At 41.7% G+C, this 11,069-nt stretch overlaps 1 protein-coding gene across 3 annotated transcripts in view; it reads right to left on the bottom strand.

The window, feature by feature from the left end:
- Positions 1-11,069, bottom strand: part of itsn2a (intersectin 2a) — a 79,165-nt gene that overhangs the window by 38,648 nt on the left and 29,448 nt on the right. For all 3 annotated transcript variants that reach the window (XM_049589721.1, XM_049589720.1, XM_049589722.1), the window contains exons 7-9: positions 9,008-9,101; positions 1,774-1,916; positions 1,405-1,468 (exon numbers count right to left, since the gene is read on the bottom strand). In XM_049589721.1, coding sequence (XP_049445678.1) covers positions 1,405-1,468; positions 1,774-1,916; positions 9,008-9,101 — 301 coding nt within the window. The remainder of the gene's footprint in view (positions 1-1,404; positions 1,469-1,773; positions 1,917-9,007; positions 9,102-11,069) is intronic.

Raw genomic sequence — 11,069 nt, forward strand, 5'->3', positions numbered from 1 at the left:
TCTCACACCTCTTATCTCACCCTAACTTTAAGGTCTAGTGTTTAGGATTTAGTAGCCTCTGGCAGTGAGTTTGCAGATTGCAGTGTTGGGCAAGCTACTTAGAGAATGCAGTGAGCTAAGCTACCAGTTACTCTACATTAAATAAAGCCTCACTACATTGGCACTATCCCCAGAGAAATTAAGCAAGCTAAGCTACGAGAAAATGGCAACAGTAGCTTGACACTTGCAAAGCTGCTTTAATTTTTTGGACTTTATGCCAAATCAGGGTTATCTTAGTGAAAACTGTCAGCCACAAATGATCTGCTGAATTGTTTATTATAAAATAGGAGACTTAAACTGGAACTTTCTTCCTTTGTGAAGACTTTGTGACATTTGAGCATGTCCTCCAATAACATGACATCATCAGTCAGGCCTCTTTCTGAACATTGCGTTGTTTCAAGTCGTCTCATCGCAAATCTTTGGTCTGAACTGGGCTTTAGTGTCTGGTGGTTATAAACTAATGAAAACATAGCTTTCAATACTATATTCCATGTCTGCCAGTAAATTCCCTTAATCCTACACACTGGACCTTTAAATCACATTCATCAAAAAGTTTTGTGCAGTAAATCATTTGAATAATATCCACATAAAGTGAAGTAAAAATACCAGAGTAGTTGTGTTTTAATGGCATCATCCATCTACATGTTCTGCCTGTCTGGTGATCAATAGACTGTATCATCAACTTAAGAGGCACACAGCTTGAGATTCAATTCAATTTTAGTCATAAAGCCCAATATCACAAATCACACATTTTGCCTCAGAGGGCTCCACAGCATATGACATCCTCTGTCCTTGGACCCTCACAACGAATTAGGAAAAACTATCGGCTATATTGGTATCGGCTGATACTGGCTTTAAAATGAACTGTCAGAATCGGCCAACATGCTTTCCACAATGAACCCTGGACAGGTCACCAGACTATCACAGGGCTGACACATAGAGACAGACAACCATTCACATTCACGTTCACACCTACGGACAATTTAGAGTCACCAATTAACCTGCATGTCTTTGGACTGTGGGAGGAAGCTGGAGTACCCTGAGAAAACCCACGCTGACACAGGGAGAATATGCAACCTCCACACAGAAGGGCTCCCCCACCCTGGGTTCAAACCAGGAACCCTCTTACTATGAGGCGACAATGCTAAGCACTGCACCACCGTGCCGCCCTATATAAATATCGGTATTGGTTAAATGAGTTGTTACATATCAGCATATCGGATATCAGTAAAAACTCCAATATCATGCTTCCCCAGTACAGACAATCCATACGACAAAAAGTTGTCACAGAGACAAATAGATGTGGCTACCTGCTGGATCATACATGGATATGCACACTCTTACACACACACACCTTATACTCACCAGATGGTAGCGAGCTGAGTCTGGGTTAGGTTTGATGCAATCAGCGCATTCCTAACCTGAGGTCCTGCGAAGTATAAAATTACATCAGAAATAAAAACAAAGGGAATTCTCACGCCAGCTGACGTGGACGTGTTTGTGTATATCTGACTGCTACGTTCTGTCAAGTGGGGTTAAGAGCAATCACAAGAGTACGTGAGTGCATGTGTGTAAAGTGAAGCTGACCGTGAGTATGCTCTGTCAAACTTTGAGAAGGCCACTCATGAGTGGCCAAGCGGTCCTGAGAACCTCGTGTTTATTTAGGCTGGAGTGTGTACGTATATGTGTGTGTGTGTGTGTGTGTGTGTGTGTGTGTGTGTGTGTGGGACCTACCAGACAAGTAGCCACTCATGAGCTTGTCTAGTGTGTTGAACTGCTGACGGTACTTGAGTCTCGAGCTCTGCGGAACGGCCCAGTCACTTGCGCCTGTCTTTGGAGAGTTACTGGCCAACGACGTGGTGGAGGAAGAGTTTGAACTACGGACAGAGAGAAAAGAGAGACATGTTGACACACAAAGATATCACCTAAAGGGAAGTTACACAACAATATTATGTGGTCAGTGTTTCTTTTCTCCCTTGTATTCAAGCCTTAACTTTAAACCACTAATTGCTCCGAGACTCCCGGTGTTATCTCTCAGCTCTTAATTAGCTGTAGAGGAAGCAAACGACCACGTAGACAATGACTCTCTGAAACGAGACAGCGCAGTACTCTCGGGCTATGCTAATCAGCCGTTCTGTTTTTATTATAAACAATGCCTCTGCAAGAATAGCAAAAGGATAGGCTGGGTCGATGATGTTCTTTTGAGAAGAATGTACTTTTTTCCGTTCCATTATAGCTGGGTGGAAGCATGCAACACTCCTCTGAAATAAAAGAAGAGATTTCAGGGAGACAATAGGAGATGCAGTGTGGGATCCTCCCTCTACCCAGAGGCTTCTTTTCTGTGTTATTTTGAGTGTGAGTGTGTCTGTGTGTACTTGTACTGGCTACATAATGAGGACCAAAAAACAGATTCCAGCCACAGAGTGAAGACGTTGTGGCCAGTCCTCACTTCTTCAAAGGCCTGTTTGAGGGTTAAGACCAGGGTCCGTATTCACAAAGATTCTCAGAGTCCTCTCAGAGAGCTCCTAACTTAGCCTAAAAATTCCTAGCAAGGAATCTTAGCTTAAGAGTGATTCAGGAAGTTTCTGAGAGCAACTCTGAACAAGGAGGGGACAGAAACTTTTATCTTAGTGAAGAGGTGTGGTTGACCCCGTTGCTAGGTATAACGCAGTCTTCGAAAAGCTGTGATTGGTTGTTACCAAAAAAAATGCGCTCCTAGTAATGAATGGACAGTGAAATGAACCGATCATAGAACTTAGACTGTATTAAGAAATGTGTAATCGTGAAAATAATTTTATGTCATGATGATGAAACTCAGCAAAATTAAATTAATTGTTACACAGCTTCAAAATGTTTGAACATAGGTTCTGATTTTTATAGCCTATTGATTTGCTTATTGTTATGTTTACTCGCCATGCTGGTAATTTTACTACTTAATGTATTTGATATTAATGGTGGACGCAGACTCAGCTGTCAGCAATTACTATGATTGCTGGCCTCCTTGTAAAAAGCGGTTTGATTTGGCAGAATGACCAAAACAACGAACGAAATGGAGAAAAAACGAGAGAAGCCGAACTGGACAGAAGAGCAGTGCCTGCTGCTGGCACAGCTCGTGGAGGAGAACAAATGAGTTTGAAGTGGGACATTCGGTCCTGGGATCAAGGCACAAGGGAAGAGGCAGACCTGGGAGCGCATTGCCCGACACATCAATGCCTCGTTCCCTCTCCTTTTACACACAAGCGATGAGTGTGAGAAGCGCCGGTACGTGCTGCAATCCAAAGTGAGAGCGGAGATTGCAGCAATATGAGGCTGTTAAAGCGCCGTAGCCTAATGGTCTGACTGACCACTCTGCTGACAGAGGGTGGTGACAGACCCAAGTCATCACTGCTACACACTGTTGCATTTTCCCCGTAGCCAGGCATCGCAATGTTGTGATGACCTTCATCTCAGGCATTATTGCGTTACTACGCTGGGTGGGAAAAGTAAGCTCATCCCTGATGAGGTCAACCACAAACATTATCTCTGTACAATCAAGCCGGTAGCATCTTATTAAATCACTGTTGTTCAATATACGGAGAATATCTCTCCTTCCTCTCTGTCTTTCCGCCATCTTCTCTGTTTAAGACACTCTTAGGCTTCTTAAAAGTCCTCCTCCTCCTCTTAACAGTTTTTCACCTTAGGAGCTCTCTTAAGGCCTAAGATGCTTTGTGAATAACTTTTATCTTACCAAGGGAAAATTCTAAGAAAAATCTTAAAATTCGAGGAATTCTAAGATTTTTCTTTAGAATGACGATACTGAGAGCTACTTTTAGTCTTAGGATTCTTTGTGAATACGGGCCCTGGTTTTTAAGGTTCAGGTTACAATTAGGTTTAGCTTTGGGTAAGGTTAAGGGTTGGGGTATTAAATTAGTTGTGATGGTTTAGGTTAGGTTAGGGTAAGGGGCTAGGGAATGCATTATGTCCTTACAAAGATAAAAGTACAAAATGTGTGTGTAAGAATTCGAGCCACCAATAAGGCAAAAGTCCTTTCTCTTCAAATTTGTTATACACTCTTAGAAATAAAGGTGTTAACTAGAACCATATAGGGTTCTTTGGCTTGTCCCCATTGAGAAACCCTTTTTGGTTCCTGGTAGAACCTTTTCTTAAGGTTCCACCTGGAAACTTTTACCTAGAACACAACATGAAGGGTAATACCTATAACCATCTGTGTAAGGTTCCACCCACAACCTCCTATTACCCATTTTCCACCAACATGGCACTAATTATGAATTGTTCTGAGCATTTTGACAAAAAAAAATTTAAATTGGTTCAGAACCTGAAAAGTTGGTTCTCAGTTGGAAACAAACAAAAAAAATAGCAGGTTTTCCTTGACCTGAAGTGCGAACTGTGACAACATCAGTAGGTGTGTCATATTCTACAGGTTGGAAAGAGAGGAGGGAGAAGGCAACATTGGAGGAGTCATGTGAGAAACTGTCAGAAAAAAAGAGTGCAGTGATCTCCTTAATAGTTGGTCCATGCCTGTTTTGTTGGATCAAAAAAATATCTGTAATAACAGAACAAATGCTTGCAGATTGTCAATGCAAAAAGCCATTCTGCTAACACTGTTTACTTCTGTTGTGCATTGTGCAACACCCTCAGCTGATGACACATCCTTGATTACAATAGTTCTGATCAAAACTGTTCAAATTGTGGGCTGGTTCACTAGATAGCACCAAGGTTCCAAGAGTCCTGAACGGAACTGGTCAAGAGCCAGAGTTAATTTGTTGGAAATGGTGTATCTGGGGGTCCTATCCAGAACGCTATACCACTATAGCCTTGACTATTTTAATGGCACAGAAGGATTGGTAGCCAAAACGTGGTGCCAAATAAGAACTGAATACAAAAATGGCAGGTACCAGGTGCCTATGAAAAAACAAACAAAAAACCAAGAATTTTGGCAAACCATGTGGTACTGTATGGCATGAAATGATGGTAAAGATATCAACTATGACAGAACACAAGTAAAATTAATCGATTGAGAGGGATCCAGACACATCTACATTAAGGAGTACCATTTGGAACATGGATAAACATTTGGATATCTGAGGGCCCATGTTTTCAACAATCCTTGAAAAACCCTTTTTTCAAAAAAGGACCCTTAGTCTTACGAAGAACCCTTTCAAGAACTCTTCAACTGCTTGTACGTAAAACCTCAGCCCTTCAGGAAGACCCTTATTTCTGAGAGTGTTGGTCTGAAAAGAAAACAAAGCAGGACAAGAACAAAGTGTCAAGTATGATATAAGAGGATGTCTCCATGCGGACTGGAAGGTTAAAGCGATGTGGGTGTCTGCTGGATCAACCTGTCCTGCTATTTGACTTCCTAACACTCCCATTGCCCTTATTTATGTTTTTCTTACCACCTACACCTGAGGCCAGGACAAACACTGGGCCATTTAAACCATTACTCTCAAAATGAAATCAGATACCACTCCTATCCTTTTCCCAAACCACACAATGAGAAGTATCAAGGATAGTGGATACTTCTATTGTCTTTTTTGAAGGGAATCTTGCTGTTACTGAAACTGCACAAAACCACCCAGACTCTGGTTTCATCTTTATTGACTCCCACTGCTGTGACTATTCCAGGCAGAGACAAAGTGCTTTGTGCAAAAACACAAATGAAAGTTTGACTGTCATAGATGTAGGACCACTAACCCCTCCAGTCGCCATCTCACATTTCCACTCCATTTCCACTTTGAGACCTAAGTTAACATTCACGACTGAAAACATGTGATACTATTAGCATTTAATTTGACAAAACTCGCTAGTGACAAGCTATAAAAACTGCTCAATAAACATCATATATCTCCTTTAATCTACATCTATCCGTAACCTGTGTCTTTGTCCTGCAATTGAAACAAAAACTCAGTTTGTCTTGAACCAAACTACAGTCTACAGCCATGCTGGCAGCTACATAAGTACAGCAGTGCTTTGGGCTAAATGCTAACATTGGCATGCTAACACAATGACAATGCTAACATGCTGATGTTTAGTAGGTTTATTAATTTAATTTAATTTTAATTTTATATACTTTATTAATCCCCGAGGGGAAATTCAATTTTTTCACTCTGTTTGTCAATTACACACAGGTCCGAACACACACATGCACAAACAGGACCTATACATGCACTAAGTGGAGAGATGTCAGAGTGGGCTGCCCATGACAGGCGCTCAGAGCGGTTGGGGGGTTCGGTGCCTTGCTCAGGGGCACCTCGGCAGTGCCCAGGAGGTGAAGTGGCACCTCTCCAGCTACCAGTCCACGCTCCATATTTTGGTCCGGACGGGGACTTGAACAGGCGACCCTCTGGTTCCCAACCCAAGTCCCTATGGACTGAGCTACTGCCGCCCCATTATATACCATGCTCACTATCTTAGTTTAGCTTGTTGTCATGTCAACATTTGCTAATTAGCACTAAACTCAAACAACTGAAAGGGTAAATAAACAGTAATTTTAGCATGTATAGAGTCAGCATATTTTCACATCTAACTGGGTAAATTAAGGGTTTATTTAAACCAAACCATAGGGTTTTTTTTCCTATCAACTTTGAATGAAGTGTGTTTTACAATGATAAAATTCTTGTTTGTTTAAATGGAGTCTGGTGGGTTTGGCGACAGTGATTTCAGAGCTGTTTCTAGTTAAACAAAAAGGATGTTACTCTTTACAAAAAGGTCTATCTCTGTAGGGATCCTTTCCACACAATCTGAGCCCGTCAGTGGCAAAAACAAGCACTGTTAATGGACTTAAATTGACAGTGCAAACACTGCAACTTAATGGAAGCATTAAAACTTGACTGAATTGGATCATTAGATAAAGCATTTGAATGGCATGAGATCTACGGCACGACTTTCTCACACTTCCAAACCAGAGACCGGGAACGTCAGCGTAACAAAAGAAACTCAATACAACTGAACTCACAGAGTGAATGGCATCTTCTCTTCCCTTGCCTGCCCCACACCCATTGCACAGTGCAAGAGAAGAGACGGGAAGAGTCCCCACATTGATGGCAGATAAGCCATGGACTGCAATGACTCTGAGCAGCATGTGTGGTATTAAATTACAATATAATATTTTTCTCACTTTTGCCCTAACGGTCTGAATAAGTTGCTAATTTGTCACTTGTCGCCTTTTAGAAATGAAGTCAATAAGAGGGTCTGAAAAGTCGCAGAATCTACTGTGAACTTTGCCAAGTTGGCAACACTGCCTGAGTGGTGACACTGCAGCCTGTTTTGCGGCTGCTGGCTCACTCAATACTGGACCATAATCAAAAAATGTTGTTTCCATTAGTCATCTGTACACAGAAACATGGGAAAATAGGGTTATCCTTTCAGATTTGATGGGGCTCTCTCTCAGCTATGGGTGTGGCATATCATTTCGTTCATGATAAAAGTGGTAAAATTTTTAATACGATATAAAAAAATTCATATCCTGATACTTGTGATATTTTGGCTTGATGACATATTGATGTCACTGTGTTACCCACAGCAACAACAAGCTTGGCTGAAAGCAACATTATTACAGACTCCGCGGTGGTTCCAAACAGAGGAGCAGCTTCAGTAGTGTGGAATAAACTGTGGCGTTCTGAATGTTTTATAAACAGCCCCGGACTTCTCAGTAGGGCTGCAACGATTAGTCGACTAATCGATGACTAATCAACTATTAAAATAATGGGTGACTATTTTAGTAGTCGACTAATCGGTTTGAGTCATTTTTCATAGAAAAGTACTATAAAAGTACCCCAAAATATTCTCACTGCAGTTTCTTATGTTCAAATATTGGCAGCTTTACACACTCTCCCATGACGGTGAACTACAACCCTTTGGCGTGAGTACGAAACAAGACATTAGATGACATAATTTTGGGGTTTGACAGGCCGGCATTTAGCAACATTTTAACACATTTTTTGGTAAAATGATTAGTCGACTAATCGAAGAAATAATCGACAGATTAGTCGACAATGAAAATAATCGTTAGTTGCAGCCCTACTTCTCAGACTCTTTTAGCTCCTTATGGCTCAGAGGGAACTCATTCAGCGGCTCCTCTGGCTGCAGCACAGTGTCTCTCCCTGTCCTCTCTCGCCGTGTGCACACAGGAGTCAATGCTACAAGTGATTTAGTCATAAACCTTTTGTTAATGTAAACCTACGTGATGCTTGTGGCTTGACAAAAAACTACATACATGTCAATGCGTGATAGCTGTGGTATCATAACAGCCCGTTCAAGATGCAATCCACCCAGTAATTGTTAAAAATGTAACTCAAAACTACAAATGTAACCGTTATGGTGGAGACGGAGGTAAATTCAGGATCATGAAAGTCAGTAAGGTTGATCCTCTGGTGAGATGGCAGTCCAGTCAGTCACTGCTGATATAAAACACCAATGAGGTGGACCTAATATGGTGACTAAGGAAACTTCATAGTAACAGTGACCTCCTTCTGCAAGAATGCTATTTGATTCCAGCTCTCCTCTAATGTTTGTGACTGTAAACAACCCCCCCTTCCTTCTGTTGCCAACTAGAACATCTGATTTCAAAATGCCCTTCCTGCTCTCTGTGTTATCTAAGTGTTTCATCTGTGTCTGCGTTCTGATCCTAAACCCTTCCTGCAAAAGCTCTGCCTCTCAGTAAGCACTGGACTGTGTTTATACCAGCCTTTCCCCTTAAAATTACTGCAAAAATAAATGTTGCATTTTAGAAATCCTTGGTGGTGGCTCCAACAGGATAGGCGGTTACGGAAAATGAATAAATTGTTTAAATAAATGCCCAATAAACTTTGGGGTGCTTGGTTCAGAATGTATGCTTCAAGGGGAACTTGGTGTGCAGAAAGAGGACATTCAAAATGAGCTAAATTCTCCTTACAGGGTATCTGGGGGAGCTGATGGGGTTTTTTTTTTTTTTTTTTTACACAGAATGTTTTTATTTATTGGGTCTCACCTGCTGGATCCAAGGTCCAGAAGAGAGTTGGCCTTCGACATGCCGGTGGATGGAGAGAACGCCATTGGAGAGGAGAAGCCAGACAGAGGAAGCACTGCAAATCAGTTGGAGGGAGCTGGTTAATAAATAGTGAAATATCATTCTGACAAATTCAGTGAAATATGAGAAAACAATGCGGTGAGGTTTTTTTTAGTGCATGCATGTAAATACATACAGGGTGTGCATGTGCCTTTCCTTATGCAATCAATCTCTGACATACTGTCGACGTGCAGGGTGCAGTTGCCCTTGAATGTGTGTACATCTAATCTTATCTCCTCATACTTTACAGTCGCAGCACACAGAGCTCCCGCAGCAAGGTCGTTGACATCTGGCTTAAAACAAACTGATCGCTGTTTTCTGCAACCGTGCGCTTAAGTCTCGGGATCTGTGGCACTGAGATATTTTCACCAGCAGAGAGAGACGGGGGGATAAAGATTGAGGGAACACCAAATAATAGAGATTTCACACTCACTGTCATTAGATTGTGCATTTCACTGCCAAAAAATGTAGCAGCCAATGGACAGATGGAGGAGGTGAGAGATGAAGGGCACACAGTCAGACTAAAGGTATATCATATATATATGTAATTGCTCCCACGCCTGATTTCAATGTTTTAATCTAATGCATGCACTAACTGCAGTAAAGACTGTGCAGCTCTTACTGCATACTGCAACATACACACACATACTGTATATACAGAGGCTACAGATACTTCCACATTACATTCAAGTCAGATATAGGACCTCAGGGAGCAGAGAGATAAGGTTCAACCCTTTCATGTTGCATGTGTAATCCACTCCACATTAACACTGCGCAATAAACGCGCAAGACCTGAATAAATAACTGACCCTGATTCACTAAACATTACACACCAGGACTGGGTTGCACCAGCTATTCATTAATCCAGCTCTCAGTTTGTGCATTAAAGGGATATTTTGGATCTTTTGAAGTGGGGTTGTATGAGGTAATTCGCCATAGTCAGTGTATAACATACAGTAGATGTCGGTCAGCATGCGCCCAGTTTGGAGAAGCAGGCAGGAGTACAGACACAGGAGCTAAGCTAGCTACCTAAAATAAGAACAATATCAGTTTAAGTGCACGCTAGATTTAGAATATTTTGACTGCTTTATCTTGCAGCAGACAACGCTTTCCGACAGGGAAGCCCTCAACAGCTTTAGTTCCATATCTATGCTCTTGTCAAAGCCACCAGACTCCACTGACAAAAGCAGCTCGCTGAAAATAAGAGCTGCTGGTCTACCACTGCCTATGTCAGTTAATTTGTTTGTGTTAGTATGTGACTTTGGTGAATCGCAACTAAACCTTCATAATGCCAAAGTCACACAATAACACAAACAAACTAGCTAATCGAGGCAGCAGTAGAGCAGCAGCTCTGTGTTCACCTGTGTTTAAACAACCTCACTTCAAAAACTAACTTTCCCTTTAATGCTTCAACACATCCACAGGGAAATGTGTTGCAACATGACACACTTGGTCAGATTTGATGTATCACACCTATCGTGCTCCTAGCATTTAAAAAATGACACAATCTAAGTAAATTTACTGCTCAAACACAGCTGGTGCTGCAGGTGACTTTGTATTTGCTGACTTGTCAGATCAATGAAGAGCTGAACTGACTATGGATAAGTACCTCACACAACCCCACTTCAAAAGATCCAAACTATCCCTTGAAGTCTTTCTGACACTCTTAATAAGCACTCAAACTACTGACTTACTAAAACAGGCTGCACCATTAAAACTTCACAAAGACCTTTAGTTAAGAATTTTATGTAAATAGAAAGTAACCGTTGTATGAGAAGCTGTCAAACTGCAAGGCCCCGATGACACAGAAAGCATTTTAGCAGCGGGAGGCTGCTTTTTGTAGTTGTTTTTGCATTGCAACGCGCCTCACGTTTCTGCGCTCTAGGTGCCTGTCTTTTTTGCTGCAGCACTCTGAACTCCACAAGTTGAAAAAGCCAACTCGGAGCAGAAAAGCGCCCCACGTCATCTCCGCTTTTCCTAGTGT

Source organism: Epinephelus fuscoguttatus, linkage group LG11 (genome assembly GCF_011397635.1).
Source record: "Epinephelus fuscoguttatus linkage group LG11, E.fuscoguttatus.final_Chr_v1".
In the NCBI taxonomy this organism is placed as follows: domain Eukaryota; kingdom Metazoa; phylum Chordata; class Actinopteri; order Perciformes; family Serranidae; genus Epinephelus; species Epinephelus fuscoguttatus.